This window comes from Haliaeetus leucocephalus, unplaced genomic scaffold, assembly GCF_000737465.1.
Source record: "Haliaeetus leucocephalus isolate CR32 unplaced genomic scaffold, Haliaeetus_leucocephalus-4.0 Scaffold566, whole genome shotgun sequence".
Classification (NCBI taxonomy): Eukaryota; Metazoa; Chordata; class Aves; order Accipitriformes; family Accipitridae; genus Haliaeetus; species Haliaeetus leucocephalus.
The window spans coordinates 4,451,128-4,477,382 of NW_010973002.1; the positions used below are offsets into that span (position 1 = coordinate 4,451,128).

Here is a 26,255-nt window from a genome sequence, read left to right on the forward strand (position 1 = left end):
CAAATACCACATACTCTAGAGAGGGATTCATTTTGCCACTTCCATTCAGCTGGCAGCAAGTTGTTGACTTTTTTGCAAAGTAAAGAAATAGCCATCTTTGTTTGCATAACAGCTGTTTATATTTTCTTTTTCTTTTATGATGTTTATTTAAGATAGCTTAATGATTTTATTTTCCTCAGATTCACTTGCCTGGAGTTAGTTACTTCATTTTCACTGAAAGTAAAATTAGGAAGGTACATAATTAAAAAAAGGGACTAATTCTGTCATCTTTACACTGGCAAAATTCCCATGAACTTTGATTGCTCGCTAGGAATTTTGCCTGAAAAAGTATCATATAATCAAGCACTTAATTGCTGCAGATTATATTGAAGCCAAATGAGCACATATAGAATTCCTTCACACAGAGTCTAAAAATGAAGTGCAAGACAGTCTTAAGTTTTAGCAATTCTGAGATTTACCCTTCATCTTTGCTCCCATTCCAGCTGAGGTAAAAACATTAAGCTGGATAAAAATAATTTTTTTCTTGACTTCCTGAGTTATATGTCTTTTTAATTTTCAGTTTCTGTTCTGAATTTAAGGACCTAAGAATACAAGAAAAGTATTTTATGAACTAAGAATAGAAGAAAAGCCCTACTGAGCTTAATATTTAGTCCCTAACGCTAGGGAAGAATATGAACTGGAGCAAGCATGTTAGTGGTACTTGCTGCTGAGGCATCTCTCATTCTGCAGGTTGGTGGCTCAGGGACGCCTTGATCCAGAGGCAGAGTGCAAGTTCCTACACACTTCCCTTGGGAGGCAAAGATTTGCTGCTAATGGCAGTGCTAGCCTGGGGGGGCCGTGCTGCAGGACTTTCTCCCGCCTGCCTGCAGCCCCCATGCCACCAGCACCAGGTGGAGGGTCACCCTGGCTCCAAGGGCTCTCCACCACCCCCTTAGCTTCACCTTCTCCATGGGATCACACACAGAAGCCACCATTTACCTCATCTTATTTAAGCATTTCAGCTCATTGTTAGAAATAACCTAAGCACAGATGTAGATATTTTGGCAGCCAGCTTGAAATATCTGGGACTTAATTTTCAGAGGTGTCAATCTCCCTAGCCTAAGCTGAGGTCCGTGGGAGATGTGAGACTGTGACATCTCTTCAAAAACAGTTCCTAAGCCTCTGAATTTGGACATTAGAAAGGGAGACACATGCAATTCGTGCATCTTTCTGAAATTCTTGGAATTTGTTGTTGAAACCAGCTAAAACTGGGCATTTTTAAGAGTGTCTATGTGAATATTTCCCTCGAAGTATGTCTAAAATTGCTGGGAGATATTTTAACTGCAATCCATGGGGAGCTATTGATGGTAATAAAAAATACTGTGAGAAGAAAACAGCAGCAAGTGAAACTGCCCTCTCAGAGAGCCCAGGTCTGCTTTGAAGGAAGTGTTGATATTCACCATAAGCCTCAATCATTTCCCAGAGGGCTGTACGGTGCCTTGTAATGACATAATCAAAAAGTAATGGTGTTCTGGACTTAAAGGAAAAAAAAAAAAAGGCACGGCTTGATCCATCTCCCATTGAAATAAAAGAGGATTTTGCTATTGACTTCAGTGAGAACAGAGTTCTGGACACAATCTGTGTGCAGTTTATTTGCACATTTGCTTATCCAAATGGTCCTAACTTTAACCAATAGCGTGTCTAGATGTCTGTTTGGGAGTATGCCTGTTCAAATGTGTAAGTGTGAATTTATAATGTGGTTTAATTCAAATTATTCTGACATTTTAAAAGCATTTCCAGCTACAAAGGACAGCTTTAGCTGATTTCCACCCCAGAATATAGACTTTAATTGGTAAAGTTTGTAACTCACTTTTCAGGCTGCAATTCATATTCAATTTCATGCAAGCTAAGGACACAAGCAGATGATTGTGCATTTGTGGGGTTGATTTTAAAATGATCTTACTATGCAGTCAATTAAAAATTTGCAGCCATTATTTCAAAATGTGAAAAGCTCTACAAATTACTCAACTCATCAGCTATGGTACTTGGTTTCCTTGAAGGGAAATTTCTTTGATGACCACAAGAAAATTGCAGTAAAATGGCTAGTAAGATTGCCATCACAAGTCTGCTGAAAATGCAGGATGAACTCCTGATTGCTTTAGTCATGTGAACAAACCCTTCAGAACAGCCCAAAGTCAGGCAAGGTGGCTTACACCAGGAGTTAATTTAGCCTGCTGGGACTCTTTGCATTACTAAAATGAGCATGATTTTGGCTTGTAAATGGGGGGTAGAATTTTATTTCACTTTCTGAGGGGCATGCATCCATTTTAGAGTAAGCCTTTCAGAATAAAAGTTTACTTCACATTATAGGAAATGACATTCCTTTTTTAGATTTCCCTTTTCAAAGCATGCCTCAGATTTCTAACTTGTAGCAGAGAGCTTTTGTATAAGTAATAAAAGTCTTTAAAATTAAAATGCTAATCATAAACAAACCCAAATGCATGAAACATATAGTCTGACTGCATAACAAAAGAGAATTATATAATTCTATTTGAGTGAAATCTTTCATCTTTGATTTACAGGTTTGAGTCTGCTTATAACTGAAACCATATTGTTCCATATCTTTCATATCATGGCCTTCCCCAAAATCTTGTTTTAATTAAGGTTCCTTTCAGATTTCAGAATAAAAAGCATGACAGTCTTCACTTATGGCTTTAATATATCTTTTGAGTTTGGAAAATATATAAAAATGAACATCACTTGCTTTTAAAAGCTGAGCGAGCTATCAAATACTCCGAGTTGAATACTTCAAGGTATCTCCCAGGGTTCATTAGGTGAGAAAGTTGTAAACAAAATAAAAGTTGCTGTAGGAGAGTTTTGTTCATTTGAAGTAGTCTTACATACATGCCCTATCTCTTTCTCTGATGGTAAGGCAACACGTGTAACAGTTTAAGCATTCGTTATCAGCTAAAGGCACAACTCTATGTTATGTTCTCAAACATGGAACTAAACAGCTAAAGTCACATTGCGGGGAGATCTTGCTGCACTTTGGGGATCTAAAATAAAGCCTAAACCCTTTGAAGCTTCTTAAGCAACATCAGTTCTCTTGGTGCAGGACTACATAAAAGAATCAGTTTGTATTCACATGATGACCTGTAAAAAACACCCCAACACAACCTCCACAGAAACACCTGAGCTTCAAATTTGCTGCACGCTGTTGATGAAGATCACTGCTCTTAGAGTCAGGACACAGGAACGTTTCAGAACGAACTAAAAACACATTTGAAAAGCCATCCATTTTTCAGAGACTACTTGATCTCTGCTGCACATATGGTGAGAGCTACTGTCAACTACGGAGGGTACAGCACTTTTTTTTTAAAGGTAGAAGATCGCTCATTTTAGAGAATCGTGAATGTGTTTTTATGATAGAAAAGATTATGTGAAATGGGGAGGGATGGCCGGGAAAAGGGAAAAGAAAATAAAGCACCACCAAGCACAGTACTTCTGGGGGGTTATAGTACAATAAGAAGTGCTTTCCCTTTAGCTAAAATCCCTCATCGTAATTTACACACCTTTCACTTATTCAGCTAAGAACTCATTACAGGGGGTTAAAAAATGGCATGTGAAATAAAGGTGTTGTTTTTTTTTTCATTACACAGAGAAAGGAAAACAAATTCTATTAACAATTTAACACAGTATGAAAAAAATTACCCAGTAAAAAGTGTCAGAAAGTGATTCATGGAGTTTACCGAGTATTTTGCTGGCTGTTGCAATTCTCGTATCTATAATCTATCATGTAGAATTTTGTAATACTCTATTTCACAATTTATGTTGGTGAGTGGGTCAAACAGCATATAAAAAGCATGCTCTAGGCTCTTTCTCCCAAGCCTGTTTTACTGTAACTCTAGAATTGTAGCGGTTACATTTAAGGAATCTTTAGGGCCCTTTCAAGTCCATCCAAAGAACAAGTGAAGCTGCTATTCAGAGTTTTGTGCCCAGTGTTTATGTTCCATCTGATCTGTGCCACCCAAGCAGCAGACAAGACATGTCTGAGGGTGCTTTGGGGGGATACACAATGATGTCACCCACAGGAAATATCAGGGAGGACTTGGCACTTCACAAGGCTGGCTCTTCTTCCATGGGCTCGCCAGCAGCTCTGTAAAAATAAACAGGCAATCAGAATACGGCACAAGAGTACACAATGACATTGTAGATTTTCATGCATAATCAAAGCTGATTTTTCAGCTCTCTCTGATGTTTATTTGTGTTATTCAGTTATCCATAAATAGAGTTTCTTTCCTAGGAAGTATAAACAAATGTCAAGTGGAAAAACATTTTAGATCCAAGCAATCACTGAAAATGTTCCTGTTTATATTAAAATATGTCAGAATATTTTATAACTTTTTGTCCAGAAATGTACATGCTTTGTGTCAACAGAGGCAAATAATTTCATGAAAAAAATAGCTGTGATACTTTCATTTTACAAGCTTTTGCAACTAAAAATACATGCATTTAATTTTTCAAGTAGGCCCATACCATTAAAGCAGAATAGTTCACTAGTAGCCAAGTAGTTAGGAGTGTTTCTTCTGGGGTTCTTCAGTCCTCTGATTTTTGATTCTGTGCTTTCACAAATGCATTGCCTGCCTGCCTGCAACTTCTGAGACAAAATTCTGAACTCAATCAGCAGATCACTGTCATAGAGTAGGTATCTATTAATAATATCAAATCAGATTATATGTATATTTTTAAATTGAAAGCCTCTGGGAAATATTCAGCATAAACACGATGAACTCCTTAAAACATCCAGTAAAAAAACAGCGGGGATATATGCTGGGCTGGCATAAAGTGCCATAATTCCTTGTATCTGACAAGCTACCGCACCTGAGGATTATGCTGGCAATTATAAGATGGCAAGCTTCTGAGATTACAGTGAGACCTCACTATTGAAGGACATAAGAATTTGGACATACACCATTTTTCACCTCAGTCTGGCAGAATACCATGTGACAAATGAGCTTAAGATCTTAAAAATAGTTACTTCAAGAAATTTTGAAATGAGGGGAGAGCAAAAAGTAAATGCAAATTAATAAATGAGACGTTTACCATTTAAATCTTGTAAGCCAGTATAATAACTGGCTTCAGTAAAACATCCCTCAGAAAGTACAAACTCATGAGGTCCCATGGAAAAAAAAAAAGTAATTAATGGGGGCTTGCACGGGCTTTGGTAGTTTATTCAGCAAGGAAGCCAGAGAAATTTAAATGAATCTGGAGTTTATTAAAGTCTTTTGCAATGAAAAATTCAGCAGCGTGTCTATAAATGATTTTATGCAGGTTATTCCTTTAAGATTTGGAATGATCACAGCTAGTATGTTGAAAAACATGTCAGATGAATGATATATGAAAAAGAAGATGTTTTTCAGACTAATCACTTTCCAAAGTATTATTGACCCTAAAAGATTATTAAGCTATAAATCTTAAATCTTTTGTTCCTCACCACATGGTGGAGAATGTTTCCTACGTACAGTAACCACTGCAGCTCCCTCATTGCTGAGAGGCGAGGTGAAGCCCTCTTGCATTCCCTCTTCTTCCCCTCTTGCATTGCTCTGGCTTGCAGCAGAGATTGCACAGTGGCAACCAGGGTAGGATGGAGGCCAGCCTGCTGCTGCCGTCCTCAGATGTGATAAAGGATCACGTACCATGTGGGGAATTCACACTGGTGGTGTATGTTGTTGTGCTGACCACATGCTTCCACCTTCCCCAGCCGCTTTTGGAAGACCTGCATGTCCTCTGGCATAACGCAAAAGTGCAATAAGCCCTTGTTAAACATCCAGGACCTTATGGGGCTGTCTGGCAAGAGGATAATTTGGAAGCAGATTAACAGTTCAGTTTTTAGGTTCTGCTGTGAGTAAGCGAATGGGAAGAAATAGTTGTCAATAGATTTCAACTGAAGATTGGCAGAGCAGGAAGGAGTGGAGCTCTGGAAAACCTCTGGAAGTGAAAGTGGGGGTTTGGCTTATTTGTAAGGATCTAGAGGAGCAGTACGTGCAACAGTCTGTTCCCATGTCTTTGGTTTCTGGGACTGACATTCTCATGACCATAGTACAATTGAGAAATTATCTTATTCAGGGTGTTAGTCCTGGGCAATTTTTCACTGACGAGGGTGTTTCTGAGTGCCAGGACTGACCTTGAGTGCTATATTCTAATATATTCCAATATCTTCCAACAATATACCAATATTCTGCATCAGCCAGAGCCTAAGCACCAATAGAAATTTTTATATGCAAGTGCCAGATGCAGGGTCCTTTTTGGAAAAGGAGAGGAGGTTAAGGTGCCCTGGCGAATCCAGCTGTTGTCTCTCAGTGTGGGTACTCTCACAGCCTTCTCCAGTCTTCTGAAGACTTATCTGTATGCTTTAACTTCGTTTTACTAGTGTCAGAGAAGTCACTGGATCTGTCCAATGGCTTATCATTAAACCCATACATTTTTATGGAATAACGGCTTAGGCCAGAGGTTTTGCGTGGGAGCCAGTAAAGTTTTAGGTCCCTTAGTACAGAGAGAAAAATGCTGTAGTCCCTTAACACTGAGTGGTGAATCAATATATACCCATTCTGCTAAAATCAAAAGTTCTCAGAAAAAGAATCGAGGGGGCAGAGTCTGACAGGCCAAATTTATGTTACTTCAGTTATGTCACTGGTAGTTACATCAGTTCAGTCAGTTGGCAAGACAAGAAGTTGGCATAAAAACATAAAACAGGCAAAAAAACCCATGCCGTATTGTATGCTCTGACTGGTTCCTCAGAGGTGCAGCTGTGAGCTCGGGTCTGACCCAGACTGATCCCATGAAGTCAGCAGATTCAGAAAGACACCGACTGGGACTGTAATGATTGTAGAACCACAACTGTGATTTTTCATTAAGGCTTCACGGTGGCTTGTTCAAACTGCAGGTTCCTAGGAGCAGAGCCCTCTTGCATTTGCTCTGTTTATTTTGGTGTGCTGGAAAGAGTGCTCACCTATAGTTGTCTATATGTGCAATTCACACTATAGCAGAATGAAGTAGTCTCTTTGCAGTTAACACTAAACAAAATGATTCCATTTAAACCTTAAGCCCAAAGAAATAGATGAGGCAAAAATCCTACCATAGGGATAAAATCTGGCAAAACACGTGACATCTTAAGTATTGTTCTGTGGCAGTTGAGAAGAAACAGAATCCATATTATTTACGAGAATATTATTTAAAATAGTTCACATCTACACTTTAAAAAAGTTAATATTTAAGAATATAGATAAACTCTGTACATCATCCAGAAAAGTAAATGCTTCTCTTACCTTATTTTTTAAATCAGAATTACAGAGATTCCTCATAGGTACATCATCACACACATAAAAATAAAAATTCAAGGTATGTTTCCAAGTCACAGAAACTGCCGAACAAAGGATAGATTTTCTGGCTTGGTATGGCTGTTTTATGCCATAATCTGTTCCTAATTTAACTCAGCTGTCTCAGGGAAGATCATTGTAATTGAAAAGTGATCCTCTGGTAGCAGAGAGCTGGGGAAAAAGAGGTACATTTCTACACCATGGAGATGATTCGGAGAGTGTCTAAAGACATCATATAAGAGATCCTGGGTAAGTGTATACCCTAGTAAAAATGGACTTTGTATGGATCAAAGAAAAAGGAACTAAAAGTAAAAAACCATCATAGTTTAAGAGCAGAATAAGGTAACTACATGTATACTCTCAAAAGAGGAAGTAATGTCCAAATAAGGCAAATTAAATAAACTATAAACTCTGGCAAGTTAAATGTAAACTCTCAATGAGGCAAGCCAAAGGGGAGCCTGAAGAGCAACATGTTAAAGGCATAAAAACTACTAATAAAAAGATCTTTCAAAATACATCAGAAGAAATGATCAAAGCATAAAAGGAGCATCAAGGAAGGTAGACCGCAAAAGCAAAATGAACTATTTATATCTGTGTTCACTAGAGAAGTGTCAGGGAGATTTTATTATTTGCAGATGAACTATCTTAAACTGAATCAGCACTAGAACAAAGTGATATATTAAACATTGCCAAATTGTTAAGAGCAGATGATATTTGTCCACTGAGTTCTAGGGGAATGCAATTATGATGTTGCTGAAGAAATAATTATTGAGCATATTCTACCGCTTAACCCAGCATCCATGCAAGAGATAGAGAAGGTAAGAAACACAATTCCCCTTCTGAAAACCTCAGGAGCTACAGTAAGCCTGTATGGGGAAATTGAAAGCAGCTATAATCAGTGGTAAAATTTGAAGGCATTTAGGTAATAGTAATTTGGGTAAGAGTTATGTCTTAGCACTTGCAGAGAAAGCAAGCCTTACAAAGAGATTTCTGAAGGAAATGAAGGAAGAGAGATCAAGTGATATCCCTGTGCAAAGAAAGTCTTCCAAGAATTTTATCCAAATGCTTTGAGGAACCAGTACACAGTACTCAAAACAGGGGGGAGGACAGCCTTACCTGTTTATACACAGTGATGGCTACGACTGAGAGCTTGGAGTTAATGGTAGAAGAGCAGAGAGCAACAGAAACAAGAAAAAAATCCCCAACATTAAGCTACTGTGTAAATCTATGGTGTGCCCAATGCCTGGAGTCCTGCATGTAGTTCTTACTTTGTCTCAAAGAAAACTACAAAAGGCACAGAGAGGGGCAGGATCATCAGAGGTAAGAAATTATTTTCATACCAGGAGGAATACAGTCTTGAGACAGCTGAAGCCTTTAAAACCAGAAATAGGCTAGAGACTATGAGTAAGGAAAGAGCTGCTTTTATTTCTCACAATGCAAGAACTAGTGGTTCCCCTGTGAATTTATCAGTTAATAAGTTTAGAGCAAAGAAAAAGAAGTGCAATGCCTGATGAGGCTGTGGAATTCACTGCCTCAGCACCAAAGGTGTAAGTTCATTGAAAAAAAAGCTTTGAAAAGATTATGCCTGGGTAGGTATCCTGGAGGCTTTTACACAGGATGGGTCAGATACAGCTGTTGAGATCTACTGACTCACCGGGGCAAGGCTGGCTCTCAGCCCCCTCTGCTCCTGGTTCTCTTCCTTATGCACCCACCACTGGTGGATGAGAGGAAGGTGGGCAAGATAAGGCTGCAGCCTGACCTGGGGAAGCTGTTCTTCAGCTCCCGAGCTTGGCTGTGATTGCAGGTCCTGTGGGGTATGGCCAAATAGGTGCAGGTTACTCAGCAAGGCTGAGGTGGATACCCAAATAGTGAAATGCTAAGTGAAGCTTTATGAGTTGGTACATAAACACAGCAAGTGACCCTAGATGGTGGCTAGCTGTAGCCCATGATCCAACCAGGTGCTCCAGTATATAATATAATGTATGTAATATAATGCAGTGTGACCAAAACTGCAACTGATAGCTCTGTAACACTAAGAGTAATATCTAAAAATTACCCCTTGTTTTCATTTCCATTTGAGTAAAATCTATGCTCAGCTGAATGAGGGCCATAAAGTCAAATTCTGATAAATGTCATTCTCAAGATTTACTGTTTTCCGTAAAAGTAGTAAGTGCAAGAAATCTCCCTCCACACCCTTTTATTTTTCCATTTTAAGAAGAAACATACAGAAGCTCCAATGTATCAGGGACACCACTGTATTGAATATTTTCATAGCATGATTTCTGAAATAGATGTCTGGCCAAAGCAAAATTCTAATCAGCTAAATCTTTATCTCACATAGGGAATAAGCAGTTATCAACACACAAAAGTTATGGTAGTTAGAAATGTTTTATAGGGCATGATTGTTCCTTTAATTGCATCTGTATTTAAATCTGTGTTAGCATCATGTATGTTTTCTTTCCTATCCACAAACTTTTTTCTACATCTGTTCTCTTCTGAAGTCTATAATCAAGTTTCAATTGGATCTTAAAATGCAGAGTTGTGCTTTGGTAAAATAAAACACCAAAAGCGTAGCAGCTTTTTGCAGTTTTCTTCATTTAGCCTGCCAGAGAAAATCAAATGAAAAAATAATCGGCACTGTCACTTGAAGAAAAAGAAAGAGAGAAGAAAGAAAGAGAAATACTTAAGATGGGCCTTAGCCAGGAGCATTTTATCCTTTATTCATCAGTGGTAAATGAGTCAGATATGAGTTGGCCAGGAAAAGAGCTGCTTTACCCAAAATCTGAGTTTAAAGTGAGTCATCTCACTCCAAACACCACTATATCCTCCAACGTAACTGGCAAGAGTTTCCCGCAAAGAGACTCTTGCTGCTGCTCTCCTCAACTGGGGGCCTGACCATCCAAAGCTGAAGTCAACAGGATCTCTACCATCAGTTCAGTGAAACAGCATTAGAGATGCAGGCCAGAATTATCAGCCTGGCTGACCATGGTGGGAATGAAGAGAAAGTAAATCGGCTCCTGCCATAATGAAGGAACCCTTCAGGCTGCCCTGCCAGCCATGCCGCTTTCTTCCCTGATCCCACCCTACATGTCACAACCAACTTTCCCAAACAAACACTCAGTGCAAAGGCTTGCAAGAGGTCTTCAGAAGGTGGCCCCCATTGACAATGGGGGGAGAAGGGGCGCGTCTACAGTGGCCTTATGAAGAGGGCTCGAGAGCCCTGGCAACTCCTCACGTCCCTGCAGCTCTGTCATTTGCCATAGTAAGGGACTGGAGAAGGCGCATTGCATACTTGGTCCTTAATTACAACAAACATAACAAATGTGAAAAAGCAAAGTTGGACTCATCAGTACATTACTGCAGTTTGTGCTGGTATGTGCCTATGAAATGAACAGCATGTTTTCATGACATGAATGAAATTATACTGGCATGAAACCACAGTGTGCAATGTCAAATCAGTCCCTGGGTTTATGATCCTGTGCTGGACTTTCATTCATGCTGAAAGTGCAGCCAGGTCCTCTCAGCTCTCCCCACAGCTCAGAGGACTCTCAAAATCAGACTTTCAGGGTGACCATTTTTGATTCCATATTCCTCCTTACATTCAGCAGGAAGAAAACAAAGAGAATGATGTCCTGAAGCCTCAGAAAACCTAACTATCAATTTCGGCCCAGTGGGATAGCACTTATGTTGTCCTGTTGCTCTCTGATGGCAATCTGGCTTTGGGTGACTTCTTTGTGGGTTACGAATGTGGAAACAGACTTAGGAACGCATGCGTGCATAAGGTTTTTTTGTGCTGCTGAAAAACCTCTGCAGCACCACAGAAGATATTTCAAACGAAGCCATTTTTCCACACAACAATTCATCACGACAGATTCGTCCCTAGAAGAGTCCAGAACTGATGAAGTGCAATGAATCTGGCAGCCACATGAATTCCACTTGTGTACATTTCAGCACATCCGTTTTTTTCTATTTCTCTCAGCTCCGCCCTGAAATTCTGTTTTCAGAATGGGTGGAAACAGTCACACGTTATCAGTAGGTAGGTAATAAATACAATAATTCAGTGCAGCGTTAGTTAAAGGGTTATTTTGTTCAAATTATGTAGGATCAGCAGTTGCTCTCAATGGCTGTAGTTTTAAGTGAGTGGAGGCACATAAGAAAGACAATTCTTGGTTATTCTGAGCAATGTAAAAATACACAAAATTAACCACACCCTTTTTCAGACAACTTAAAGCTTTGCTTTGTTTGACTACAGTAGTTCCAACACTTTAGCTGAAATTCTTCATATTTCAGAGCTATGCACACACGAGCAGGCACCTTTCTGTCCCTGGCTAGCAGAAGTGTCTCATAACTGTCACAAATTTATATGACAAACCTTACATTAGTCCTTAGCTGAGCACTCTCACAAATCTAAAATACGTCTCCCGTTCGTCACATATTCTTCCCTAAGCTTTTATGGATTTGTTTGCAAAAATACTAGCACAACAATATCCATAGCAAGTTAAAATATGATTACAATCGGAAAGGTAATTATGTAAATACTGTGAACTTTACTAGCTAGCTCTGCTCCCTGTGTGTCCCTTTGAGCCATGTCTGTCAACTCATTGACAGACGAGCGCTCCCACTGTTGCGAGAGACGTTCACTCCCAAACGCATCCATAGCTTTTAGCACTGCGCCATTTCCCCGGATGCCTATCAGTTCAGTTCCGATTAAAAAAGCCAAAGCGGGAGGCAAGAACTGAATCAAACAAGTAGTTGTCACGACATAGGAGCCATGGATCCTTCCGACTCCGCTCCCACCACCACCGTGCCTACCCGCAGCTCCCTCCTTTCTCTCCTGCTGTTACACAGCTCTGCTCCGCAGCCTGCAGGGAGCTGATGAGTCTCCTTATAAGGCTTTTTTCTCCTTTCCTCCTCTCTCCCCTGTTTTCTCTGTGTGACGGAAACTGAATGGTTCCACTGCAATTTGGGTCTCTCCTCTACTGGTGAAGACCAGGAAAGTTTAGCCTTAAAACAAGTAAATAGGAAACTCCAAGAACTTCTGCAGTGGCTTTTCTGATTCCTAACAACTCTTTGAAGAAATACTGTTTTGTAGCTGACACAGCATTCAGTGGCTATCAATTTTTTTCATCTCTAATTGGCAAGAAACACAGCAGCAGTTACTGTATCATTTTCTCAATTTGTGAAACTGAAAGCAATCTTCATTAATGTACAAAGCAGCTGACAAGCTGGAAAAAACAGTGTTCTCATTCTTTGCTGGTGTACCTTCATCTTGGTACACAGAAAAAGTTGGCCCTAATCCTGGTCAGCATTGCTTTAAGTTTTATACTGGCACCATTCCATTGCTTCCAGGGAAGTAACTTTTAATGCCTGTCTAATATCATTTAATAATGATTTAAGTCCATCCTTATTAAATTTATCTGACCATGTGTTAAATGCCTTCCTAGAAAATTAAAACTAAAACAGGTTTGAATAGCTTCCAGTGAGAAGAATACGGCTGATTACACTTGATCATGTTTATTTTCCTCATATGGATATTGCACTTTTTATGTAGCAGAGAGCATTAGACGTGGGCAGAAAACAAGGTTCTTGTACTAACCGCGAACCTTAGTAAAGAATTACACACGCCAAAAAGAAAGCCTGCTAGCATAGAATACCTCTGCTTCGAATCGCCAAGTGAAAGAATTCAAATCCAGGGATGAAAAATTCCAGCTACCTCAGTTAAGCAGATAATTTTGAAACACCCCTTAGTCTAGCTGTCTTCTTCATCTCACTTGACTGGAGTGAAAGCCTTGTTCTCTACAATAATTGCATATGCTTACCTGCTGCCTTCCTGAGGCATACACTGCTCAACATCCACTGAAAGAGAGGCCATAGCAGACACCGTTTCTGTCTCCTCCCTCTCTCGTTTCTGAGACTCAGCCAGAGCACAATCCACTGGCACAGAGTATGGCTCCACTGACTTCCAGTACTTGCCTAAGGAAAACACACATAATAATTTATGGGAATTTTAGCTAGCATGGTGGTACAAGCATAGTAATCACTTAGTTCAACACTGAGTGATTATAATTTAAAATCACTGCGGTGTAAGCAGTACAGTTGAAATTTCAGACTGCAGTGAAGAGGTATATTTCTGAACCTAAGAATGCCAAGTTGGAAAGTGCTTTCATTCCAAGGGCTGTGTCACACCCTTCCCCAGAAGGTAATAAACTGGAGGAGTAACACACAGACTAATGAACGCATACTGTTAGACAGGCTATTGGCTTTATCTATGCAAGGTGAGGGGAGTTCAGGGCAGGGTTAATACCTAGAAGCTCTGATATGGCAGACAGTTGATGCATATCCAGCAAATAGGACTAGAAAAATGAACATTGTTGTACAAAGTGCTCACACAGCACTGTCTTGAAAAGGAAAAAAGTCAGAAATGCCAGCTCGGACTGAAGTGATGTTGCCAGAACAATCAGGTTTGTTAGTCCTGGATGTTCTTTCTCCTCCAACCTCAGGGCGTATACTAGAACAATAATTTATTTAAAACTTTCGTATATGAACTGGCTGCTGCTGGAAAGCTGCCAGATATAAGGAATAGAGCTTTCTGGTTTGCTGTGTAAAAACACAGCAGTGGATTAAAAGCATAAGTGTTCTCAGCTTTCTGCCTGCAACAGAAGAGACAGTAAGAAGCTTTTCAAGCAACGCAAACAAAAATGGCAGGTGACTCATCAGCAATATATAAAATGGTCTGCTACTGCAGTGCTATTAAGAAAGAGGTTGATTAGCAGTAACCAGATGAACAAGTAAGAATTTACATATGTATTTCTTACAGTCCAGTAATCCACCGAGCTCTCACTAATTGCCAGGTGGATGACACCTGGAAATTAGGAGCTTTGGGAAGGCTGGGAGCTCTGGACCAGAGCTTATTCAGTGTTTAGCAAGAAGCTTCCAGCAGCTGCTGCAGAGGTTGGATCAGGGTACTTATCTGGGAATTAGATGGAGGGTTTCAACAGCTGTGAAAGAGGAGGGATCAAGTAGGGGACTTTTCTGAGGGCTAAAAGGAGAATTTTGGCAGCTGGGCAGCGGGCTGAGTTGAGGTGCTTATCCGGAGGGTAGCTGGAGGCTTTGACAGCTGGGAGGCCAGGCCAGCAGTGGTGCTGCCTGTGCTGCACAAAGGCTGCTGAAAACTCCCTCTTTGGTAACACAGCTCTCAACACAGTTTCAGGCTTTTCGAAAGATGAACTTTTCCCTCCAGTGAGAAAGCAGCTGTCAATAAAGCCTGAAATGTCTTTATTCAGAAACATCGTTGCAAGATGAAAGCCCAAGTCAATCTGCAAGAACAACCAGCGAGCATGGCCAGTGTGTTTCTTTGAACTCTAATAGTGTGCACGTTTGAGTAGTTAGCAGAATCTTTAAATAACGGGGACCTTCTGGGGATAAAATGTAAAGTGTATTAAGTATCCTACAAAGTTGAGATTAAGTGTTAGGAGCTTGGCTTTGCTCCAAAAGCATGAAAGACACAGCTAAAAAGTTATGTACATAACAGTAGGCTCAGTGATTGGAGCCTGGCAAATTTTATAAAAACAAGACAAAAATATTCTCTATTATTACTGTGCTCAGAGACCATATTCTCTATTCATTAAAAAATACACTAAAAACAAACAAAAAAGTTATATGAGCATTCCACAATGTTCTCACAGATCATATGTGCAAAAGTCAGTCTTTGCAATATACACCCAATTCAAACCCTATAATTTATGAGCTAAATGTTCGCAGAGTGGGTGGGGTTTTTGTTGCAGAAACAGATGTGCAAGAAAATCAAATCTGTTGGCATGGGAATAATACCCCCTCTTGCCTATAAAAGAAATGAACCCATGTTCACTGCTGGAGTTTTCAAGGGTTCTTATTCATAAAATAAAATATTAGTACCCAGCTACCACTGTGCTGCTCTCCTGCAGCAACAATAAAACAGCATCAGTGAGGATTGCTACATCGCATTCATTCATTCACACACAGGCTCACACACCAGCTGCCCCCTGAATCCTGACTTTCTTGTAACACTAAAACTCAGGGCCAATTCAAGCATATTAGTGGGCTCTCTGTGCCCATTTAACTGCCCTTCACTCCCAAGTGATGCGTGATTTTCCTTGTTTCCCCGCATTGGGAATTGTATTATAAGAGGGGCTTTAGCGATAAAGAGGGAGAGCAGAGTCAGGCCAGGAAGCAGGTGGCAGCATCTATGCTGCAGTGGAGGGTCTTGGAGAATGGTGTGCGTGGCAAGGTGTTCGTGGTTTGTGGGAGGAAATTTTAAAGCAGTCCCAAATAGGAATAGCATCCAGGTAGCAGTGCATACCTCATGCAAAGTGGCCTTTCTGAAGCTTGTGAAAAAGCAATGGTAGTTTTTTCTTTAAAATCAGAAAGCTGTACCTTACAAACACCTGTGGTAAGCAGAACAGCTTTGCAAGCTGCTTTTTACAAAGAACAACATTTATATGTTGAGCACAAAACATACAGGGCTAGCATGTGTGCTCAACCACAAGATTTGCAGGCAAAGTCTTGTGGAAGGGAGAGGCAATCATGGCATGCAGCTGCAGAGAAGCTTTGTTAGAAACCCTAGGTATGCTGTGGATTGACAATTAAATGAGCTCAAAAGGCATCTGCCTCAAACTGCTCACACCTCTGAAAATGCCATTTCTACTGTGCTATACTGGAATGTGAAATTCTGCTGGTCCTGTTACGTTCATTGAGAAGAACTTAGTGGAGCTCAGGGGAAAGAATGAAGCATACTGCTGGTTTCATTCATAGAAAACTTGAAGAGCAATCATGGCTTGCAAGAACAAACAATGAAACCAAATCAGTCTTCTAGGTATGCTTTGGATTTCAGCATGAAAATGTGCTTAAGTCTCCCTCAAAGATTTGTAGGAGCACTGATTATTACCAGGAAATAATAAAAGTGAATGTTTCTGTCACTGTTACAGGCATTTGTCATTGCCTTTCACAAATAGATTTGGACATGCCATACCATGGCTTGCTTGAAAAAAACAGTTTGGGGGTGGTATTCAAGATAGTGAACAGGATTGTTTAGGAATAGCATATTACATGGGTGTGGGAACTACTACTTCCAAATGTATTACATTTCCAAAGGAGCTTTGGATCACTGTCACAAACAAAACATTTAAACAAATTCCATTCTAGTTAGAAGAAAGTTGTTTCCTCTCATTGTCTAACTAAGTATTGCATCTTCAATTTTTTGCAGCAAACACAGAGGGACTTTTTTTTGTCTAAAATATTGCTAATATCCATTATCAAAGTTGGAGCACAGAAATAGAGACTCAATATACATGCAAGCAATCAGCCAAACAAATCAGGCTTTCTCAGTGTCTTTCACAGTGCTACCCCACAGCCTAATGCTTTTCAGTCTGCATAACTCTGCATAACTATTCAACATGTACTTGCTTCTCTTAATTCCATCTAACTATGCATCCTTCATAAACCTGCACTAAACTTCCTCAATGCACCTTTCTGTCATCCAGGTATGTTCCTCTCTAGTACTTGGTCTCTCTCCAGACAAAATGATGTATGCATAACCTTTCAGGTAATAACTGCAAGAAAAGACAGAATATTGTGTATAAAAAACTCCAAACCCTGAGCAGCCCAACAGGCTTCAGAACAGCCCACTGGACTGCTGTGACTGCACCAGCTCAGCTCAAACCTAAGCTTGTTCTGAACAAGTAAAGTTAAGCTACTCTGCAGAGCTCTGAACTATGTTTTTAGACACACGCTATGAATTTGTTCCTAAACCCATTCCTTCTTTCTGAACTGCCATCATTGGTGTGTATTTCTAGTAAGACATTATGCCTTTCTGGAGCCAGTGTTAATTTTTTTTTTTTCTCAATTCAACTTTTTTTTTTTTTCTTCCCAGATCCATTTTCATTAAATACATGTCTTATTTCAAACAGAATTGCATATTCTTTCTTCATGCCTGTGGTCTGTGTGCAGCTTTCTGTCCTTATTATCATTTGCAAATCTGCTCTATCTTGCATAATGCATTAATTTCTTTGACTTGTTGATTCCTTCCAGATCATTATCAGGGAATTTTAAGGAAGATACTAACTCATGAGCTACTCTAGGACATACCACCCAGCAAAAATTACTTACTGGAATTTATCATATATAGCTGATTTACTTAGAGCATTTGCATATCTGGGTTACTACAGGATATGAAGGATTAATTATATACCTACAATGAATTTTAATTGTCACTTTACAGCTAAAATCAGATTGATAATTACTGCATGATCAATGTACCCATGACCCATGCATGGTGTCCCTTTTAAAAACTGCATTTATTTTATACAGATGAATACCAATTATTTATGATTCATGTAACATGAAACAAAACATTTGTTATCCATTTGTTATTGTTAAGGAACCAGCAAACAGTAGAACTCAGGAAGCTCCCACTGCCTTGGTAAAATGGCAAAGAGCAGAAGATTAGAAATTTAAGGGAAGTCTGCTCAGTTGGATTAAGACAACTGATGGCAAAGCAAAAAATTTTCAGTGAGACCAGAGCAAACGCCTTAAAGCATCTGGGTAGTAAAGGGTTGGGGTCAGGGCACACAAGTGAAGCAATCAAGTACCTTCTGCACCAGAAACAGAATAAAATCATGTATTTGTTAGCATTGTTCCATGCATCAGTGCCCATTTTGAGCTTTTTAACTTTATCTCAAGCTCCTATACACCTCAAAGTGAGTAACTTGTAAAGGACTGCACAAACAGAATCTGAAGAAACTATTTGTTAGAGCTCTAATTTACCTGTCTGTTCCTCTCCCTCACTGATAAACATCTATTTCATCCAAGCTGCTCTGGAATGGAAAGATTTAGGAATATTCAGGAATCAGAAAGTTCTAAATAATTTCAGTGAGTTAAGTTTTTCAGAGCTAAATACATAGCAGAAACAAAGAGATGTCAAAGAAAGAAAAACAAAAGCATATATAAATATATGTACTAGACACAGAATGTTGGTTTATACATAAAACATTTGCCCACTCTTTTCTCTGAAACAATAGTGAAATGTCTATGACATTAATTAATAATAAAAAATACCCCAAACCCACCAACCCACCAACCCAAACTGAGAAACATACTTTGAATTTCAGTGGTCTTTTTTAAAGAAGCTATTGCATTCATATTGGGGATTTGGTGCACAATATCTTCTGGGAGAGGCTCCAGCTGCAAGAATAGAATAGAATAATATAAATTTTCAATAAGCCACAGGGAAGTAAAACAAACTGAAACAATCTAATCCTCAGGAAAAGCTCAGCCCAAGAACTGGTTAACATTTTGCTGGTATCAGTTCTGAAAGTATAGCCATGATTTTGTTTTCTGTTTTCCAGCCATGTAATTGAATTCCAAGGGGCTTTTCTATTGGCTGCAAGACTAATCTATGGAGTCTCTGAAGCAGGTGCATGTCTGTGTATTATTCATTAAAAAAATGCTAGTTATTTGTGTAATTTTTGTAGGTTCCTCACAAACCAAATTCCACTGCGTCTGTATACGCAGCTGGGCACTCCAAACAAAACCTTGCTGAAGCCACACTGGAACCGAAGCGTGCACTCTATTATCTTTATTTTTCTGGTGTTATTACATCTAACCATCTTACACATTTTAAGATTTATAGGGGGAAACCATAAAACAGAGCTGCTTTTACTAGCTTTGCATTAATTTCAAATAAAGTAGTAGATAAAAAATGGTTATGCAGATCAGCAGTAGGAGTCCTCTAAGTATTTTTTTTTTATAGTCAGCTGCATTTTAATTAGCTAGTTTTAATTGTATATTCTTCGAGTAGGGCTGCATCATAGTAAATTAACGGAAGGAAGTGTTCCGTTACTGCACAGTTATTTTTGCCCTGCAATGGATAGATATACCAAGAAAACTGTGTTTTGAAATTCAGCCACACGTGCTTTTTTGTCCACCTTTCATACATTTTCCCCTAGAAAAAGCCTAAAAGATTGTTTGGGCTAAATGCGTCTTCTTGTGCTGTAACAACTACATTCTCTTTGAACTATGCTTAGAGTCCAACCAGTTTTTCCGCTTCCCCACATAGGCTGCTAAGGCTTGGCATGGGGCTCCTGTGGAGCCAGGAGTAGCAACCATGTCAAGGTGGACAAGGAAAAGCGGTATCAGTACCAATCTCTCCTCTCTAAAGCTAAGGAAGTTTGACCACCATTGACAGGAGACGTCTGTACTGCAGACAAAACTCCTTTCTTAAGCATGCCTGGGTCTACTTTGAACTAGGTCAAGTGAAGCCCACCCAAGGAGCTTCCTCTGTGAAGTTAATAGTTCAGTAGCCATCATATATTGTCCTCCAGGTTGCTTCCACTGCATTGCTACCCATCAACTAGATAAAATCGGCTTTCATCCAAGTACACAAAGTGGGAAGTAACTGCAGTGTAGATACTCCCTTAGTGGTGCTATTTTAAGCAAGCTTAGCTACAAATCTCAGAACTTCTGGGATCCTACCATTACAATCAGCAGTTAATGCCCATCAGTGATAAAGAAAGACATTGCAAATATCACCAGTCCTTTGGAATCTTGGTAACTAAAATGAATAGGGCTGTTCATGTCATTATTTCCTTAGAATCCCATGTGGGATTGCAGCTGGAAGATTTCCTTGTGGCTAGAAACAATAGAACTATGTTTTGTTTTCAAATAGCATAAATCACTCCATTCTGCACAGTGAGCAAGTGTGCAGAGGAGTGCTGGTAGGATCTGACTGGGTCCCAACTCTACTTGGTTACCAAGGAGGCCAAACTGCAAAGACAGATTGTTGCTATATAATATGTATCATGGATTAGAACAAAGAGCAATTACAATAAAAATAATATTTACAGATACATTTGCAATTCTTAAACCACATTTACTTCATGATCTTCACAGGTTACTCTCTTTGGTAACTCTTGCAGGTACCTGGGGGAAAACTGCATATTTACGAAAATGCCCACCAACAGATCAAGCTTCACAGATTTTAGAACAATAATCCGTATAGCAATCTTAATAATCGATACCTTGGGTTATGTAGATAAATAGCACTTGCTTTTATCACTTCTTATTTTCTGTTTAAAGTAATCTATCATTTGTCCAGGAAGAGGACAAAATCCTGAAGTTCTGTTTGTCGATACTGGGCACAGGAACACAGAAAGGGAAGGAAACAGTAGCTTAAGGTTCTGCTTTGACAGTTTCCTAATTCCTAAGGCTTTCATGACCAATTCACTCCCCTGAAGTAGGACAAAATAGCTTCAGGCTATAACAGTAAGAATAATAGTAAAATGTATGGAATTGCCAGACTGCAAGATGTGAGAGCTGTGTCTTGCTTTGCCCTTTGAGTACCTTGAGATTCTTTCTGCAGACCTCTTATTATTACTGATTATTAAGCTAGGACCAACTGATGTAGAGATAGCTAGAGGAGATTTCCTATTAAAAGGTGAATATTCTGTTGCCTTCTTCAGAGCTATTTTTTTGCAGGAGCCAAAAACCATCTTGATTTTTCCTAATATATCAATGGCACCTCCTTATTTATCAGTACAGAAACAAATTTTTTAACAAGTAGGCTGCATTTCAATATCTAGACATATCAGAACATTGCAGATGTGGTTTTAGAAATCAGGATAAGCTGATGAATCATTAAAGAAAAGGTGAAAAAGGGTCAAACATCCAACAATTATACCAATCATTACTCCATCGGTTAGCTCAACTACAGATCTGTAGGTGATGAGCATAACAGTCATGATTGATCATTTCCTTAACTGTTTTTTTCCACAAAACTTTCATTTTATATCCCAAACTTGGCTTCTGCTTTGGAGCTTTTCTGCCTCCTCACCCTTAAGGATAGCCAGACAGACCTTGGATCCTCTTCGATATCAAGGAAACCTTATCAGGCTCTACAACTGAGTTCAGTACATCATATACCCTGCTCAGCCCAAAATCCAGCACCATTACAAAAACACTGTAGAAATAAAGCCAGTGGGTTATGGCAGCTATTTCTATACATTTTGAAATGAGGCTGTCTGCATTCAAAATAATGATTTCTGTTGGCAGCTATCCACTGGTTGGATACAACTGTATAGACATAGGGGTGTCCCTGGAAATATCAGCAGTTAGACCCAACAGTGAACAAAAGAAATTACTCTACACCTGGCATATATGGCATAATCACCTTCCCTCCTACACCTATTGGCATTCAGGTCATTAAGTCTATTAAATCTGGAGGCTAACAGAAAGGAAGTTGAAAAGAGCACTGGAAATACACTGTCAGGAAAGAAATCTTTCAGAGACTCTGCTCAAGTCTGCAGAAATAACCAAACCACTGGAGAGGCAGTTTGGACCAGACACAAAGGGTCACATTTTCAAAGCTTTTACATGGCTGAATCGGGCTTTTGTGCCCAAAGTAGCAGATGAAAGTAGAAACTGTGTCCGCTAATCATTTTCAAAGTAGGAAACACAATATAAATGGGCAAAAATCACTTGGGCTGCCAAAGTATGCCAGAGGCATATCAACAAATGTTTGAAGAAGGAATTAACGATGGAAAGTTTGTGTGCCCAGAAAGTGATCTAAATTGATCCTTGGGATCGTGGAGAGAATCTGAAACTACAGCAGTCTGTACTGAGCTGGAAATTCTAGCAATATCTGCATTGTCCTTAGCACTGTCATGTTTTCAAGCACCAAGATTAGCTTCAGTGAAGATCGTTGTGGACTGCAGTTAGAGATAACTGACAAGTGAGGCAATTGCAAGGATAAGGTAAGGAGTATGGAGGGTCCTGGCAGAAGCAGAGGAAGGGGAGAAGGCAGGCAGGCTCCTCAGCTTCCCCTAGGCTGCAGGAGGATGCGCTACAACCTCCCTTTCCTGGACACACTGTACAAGAAGCACATCTGCACAGAGGGTTGCCTATGATTACAGAGGACTAAGTTCAAAGATCTCACAGGTCCACTATGTTCTTATATTAGCAAACTTGTCAAAGTTTCTGCACTGTCTGTTTATATATAAGCACTTTAGGCAGGTATTTTTGTGATCTGCTGTTACAGTGCAGTACCTAAACAAGCCAGTTTTCAGTAGGGAATAGGTTCAAAAGCACAAAGGGTCATTAGCACCTACCAGCCCTGCAAAACCAAGGGATGCGTTGGAATTATGTAGCTTTGGAATTAGGATATTCTCTGTTTTCTTCGCCAAACCACTTCCTGAATAACACTGCCCACCTTGGTGACTTCGATGTCACCATGCTGACCTCTGGCACATACATTGCTCCAGTGTCCTACCCCATCTAATTCTCTCTTTCTGGGCCAATTTCTGGGTTCATGCAAGCAGCAGTTGACAGGTGGCTTAGACTCAGTGTTAATTCTTTTCTAGTATTAGACTCAGATTAACAATGAGGAAGTGAGATTGCGACCAAGTTTACCATGCAATTTAAAATTGATCTCAGGCCATGTTCAGTTCCATGAAAATTTCCATTTTGGAGAGAGAAATGCTTACCTGTTCTGGTAAATAACCCCTTTTAACGCAGTCCAGGCCCTCTTGGCAGAGCTCACTGCCTAGCTGGCAAGCAGCCCCAGATTCACGCCGAATTCCACAAAGGAGAAAATGCCAACTTTTCATCATCAGCAGGAAAGCTGCAGAGTACGAGCTTTCCACTTAAATTACCATCCCCTCCTAAATGCCAGCTCAACAGATTGCAAGAAAGAAGCACATACTTCACACTCTGCAAGAAAATTGTCCAGTATAAGTTTTCAAGCATGCTTGGGAGCCAACCAATCACAATGTTTTGTCAAATTCTGCTTCAGACTGAAATTCAAGCCAGAAGAATATTTACTAGAAGATGTTAAATTTAGTCACTTAAAAATGTTTTTGGACTTAGGGCCAAATTCAGCCTTGGCCGCCACAGTCAATGAGAGCAGACATGCATCCTCTCTGTGCCTTTGTTGCAGGGTCCTGCTGGGCAGAGCACACTGTGGATTGCACTTCTCTGTTTCCTCTGCGCAAAGAAGAGCATGACCCCGTCTGTGACTAATTATCACTTGTTATACACCACGGCAAACTGCTGTACCACAGAGAGCTAAGAGACACTGCCCAAACCTGTAGACAGATCAGAGGGACCATGATGTTAGACTGACTTCTATGTCCCATGGAAATATCCCACCTGGCTGCTTGAAAAGAGATGGGATGAAGGAAGAACTAAAGCTTTAGTTTTTGACTCAAAGAAGTTTGTGCTTAAAGGAATCCTTCCTTACTCGTTCTGGCTGCAGAAGAACCCCCAACTGAACGCAGTTATGTTGGAAATAAGCTGCAGGATTTAGGATCCTGAACTCAAGGACAGCTTATCCCTGAGGGCTTTTTAAATCCAAGTAGTAGCTCTTCAAAAGTAATGCAGAGGAAAGAAACCAGAACCTATCCTTGCATGTATAGAGCAGCCTTACTCACCTCTACCTGGCACCGAAAGGCATAGCAGAGGTCTTTATAGCACTGAAGCTAGGACTGACAAAATAGTGTGGAATTTCCATTCTCCATGACAAAATTTTGGGGAAAAATCTCAACATTCAACCCAATTTGCACACACTTCTTGGAATAACATACAAATCTTAAAATTTAATGGTTTTCTTAATTGAAGTAGTATGTATATCTATATATGCTTTAAAAATAAGTATTTGAAACTATACTATCAATCTGTGAAAAACTGTAGAATCATTTAAAGAGTATCACAATAAATGAAGGAATTGAATTTTAAGCAAAGGAGTATATCATCATCTCAGAAATGCCTAAGTTTAAAAACAATGTCTCTTTTCTAATTATCTGAATCTATCTTTGCCTTTGTTTTGACAGATGCTCTTTTAATGGACAAGTTCTCAAATCATGTTGAGAAAATTCAGGGATATTTTAAAGCAACTCATGCTCATCCTGCCTTTCTATCTTCCAGAAGGATTTCCATGTTTTCATTTTAGATTTCAAGGGAATCCAGCTGCTTAATCTCTTCTCACCTCTTAGGAAGATTTCCTTCCAAGGAGATACCTACTGTGCTCCTAATTAGCTCTGCAAATGGTCAGATGGATTTTTCTCAAAGTGACATGGAAATTTTCTGCTTGTACACAGAAAGATGGACCAAGGAAACCTAAGACCTTGAAATCTTTTATTTTTAAGTAATTTTATATGGAAACTTTCTAATTAATAATTTTATCTTCATAAAATTTATCCTTGCCTTTACTTCTGTAATTTCCTTTTTCATTTTCCCATCATTTAAGGAGAGATTCACACAACCAAACCAGATCGAGCCATTTCAGACACTATAGGGTGTCTTGCCTGATTTCCACTTGCCACTCAGAAAGTGTGTGGATCTAATTTAAGTTCTGTGTTAGATCTACCAGTCCTGTGCTGATGTCCTGGATACCCTAAGGTATCTAAAAAGGCACTAGGCGCCTCTGTTTAGGGAAGTGGGTCTTAGAAAGAAACAATTAACAAGATAAGTACTTCCAATCAGAGAATACCAACAGTTATAATCCCATTTGGGTTTTTGTCAAAATTTGAAATTATTGCTCAAAAGTACTTCTGCAGAGAAGTTCAGAAGTATTGGCCACACATAGATGGGGCTGATAGCTCATTTAAATTCTGATCTCTTCCAAGAAAAAGAGACATTTTTAATAGTTTTTTTGGTTAGTCTTCAAAATCAACAACTGTATGCAGGAATTTCCTGTGCCATGCTCAAATTATTTAAAGAAGATTAACTTGATAGTGTATTCTTTTCCTAGTGGCTCCACTTGCATTTGTTAAGAGAAGAGTAAGAAGTTATCTTGCTAAACAGATCACTGTGCTACTGCGCACATATAAATAAGAGCAAAGTATATCTATTTTGGAAGTCAACCTGTTTTTCTTTTTGGTGTTCAGAGACAAATTGAGAAAAGAAAGCATTTTGCACTTGTAAGTTTGATGTTACCTCTACATATCAGACCAGCTTTCCATGAAAGTTGGAAGTTGTGGCTAGTTTTACAGTTATTCTTTTTTTTTAAAATGTTATTCTGCTGGTAACAGAACACATGAAGCAGTGAATTTCTGTATTGAGAAGTCCTGGCCAAAAACAACAAAAGAAAAGAAAAAGTTTTCAAAAAATCCTGCAAAATGTTTATGAATTCTAATCCTCAGCACATGAATAAATACATCTGACAAACTGCAGAGTACCTTACAAAGGCCTTTCCCAACCTTTCTAATTTGAGTTCAATTACATGTGTAGTGTTTAGAAACTGAAGTTCATCTTGCCAATGTTTTTAAACTAGGGTTGCACTATATACCATTGTTTGTAAAAGTGAAGGGCAGATAATAAGTTATAATTATCCTATTAATCACCTGTAAAGAATTGCATTCAAGGAAGAATGCATCCTCAAATTACAGTAATTGGTTGTTTGAAGAAAAACATTTTTTTCTGTCCTTGGCAGGAACACACTTGGAGTTTGCTGTGCAAGTTCATGAATATTATGCTGAAATCAAGCAATGTATATGCTATGGGCCATGTGGTGTAGATTGCCATAAATCTATAGATGTCAACAGACGTGCTGATTTCTAACTACTAACTAGGTATCAGACTTCCTCATTACTGTCTGCTCCTTGGCAACACCTTTACTTATTCTTTTAAGCAAACATCAATTTCTTATGGTAGTGTTGGTAACAACATCCTCTCTGGAGTATTTTTCTCTTCTTAACAGCCACAGCATATTTTTTCTTTGAAATTCCACTGCACCAGACCATTTAATGCATGTCCCTGAAGACAATGCTGTGAGTAAGTGCACAGGAGAATAATGCTTCTTGCATGAGATGTTTCAAGTTATTAATGATCATTTTCTTTCACAAGTGAATTAAAAATGGCTGCATTGTTATGTTT

The 26,255-nt window shown here is 39.3% G+C and overlaps 1 protein-coding gene across 1 annotated transcript in view; it reads right to left on the reverse strand.

Moving 5' to 3' along the window:
* Positions 1–2,703: 2,703 nt before the first annotated feature.
* The window catches only part of HDAC9 (histone deacetylase 9), a 281,586-nt gene continuing 258,034 nt past the window's right edge, over positions 2,704–26,255 (reverse strand). The window contains exons 24-26 of the mRNA XM_010577624.1: positions 18,488–18,572; positions 13,175–13,328; positions 2,704–4,135 (exon numbers count right to left, since the gene is read on the reverse strand). Of these exons, the coding sequence (XP_010575926.1) occupies positions 4,096–4,135; positions 13,175–13,328; positions 18,488–18,572 (279 nt within the window). The 3' untranslated portion in view covers positions 2,704–4,095. The remainder of the gene's footprint in view (positions 4,136–13,174; positions 13,329–18,487; positions 18,573–26,255) is intronic.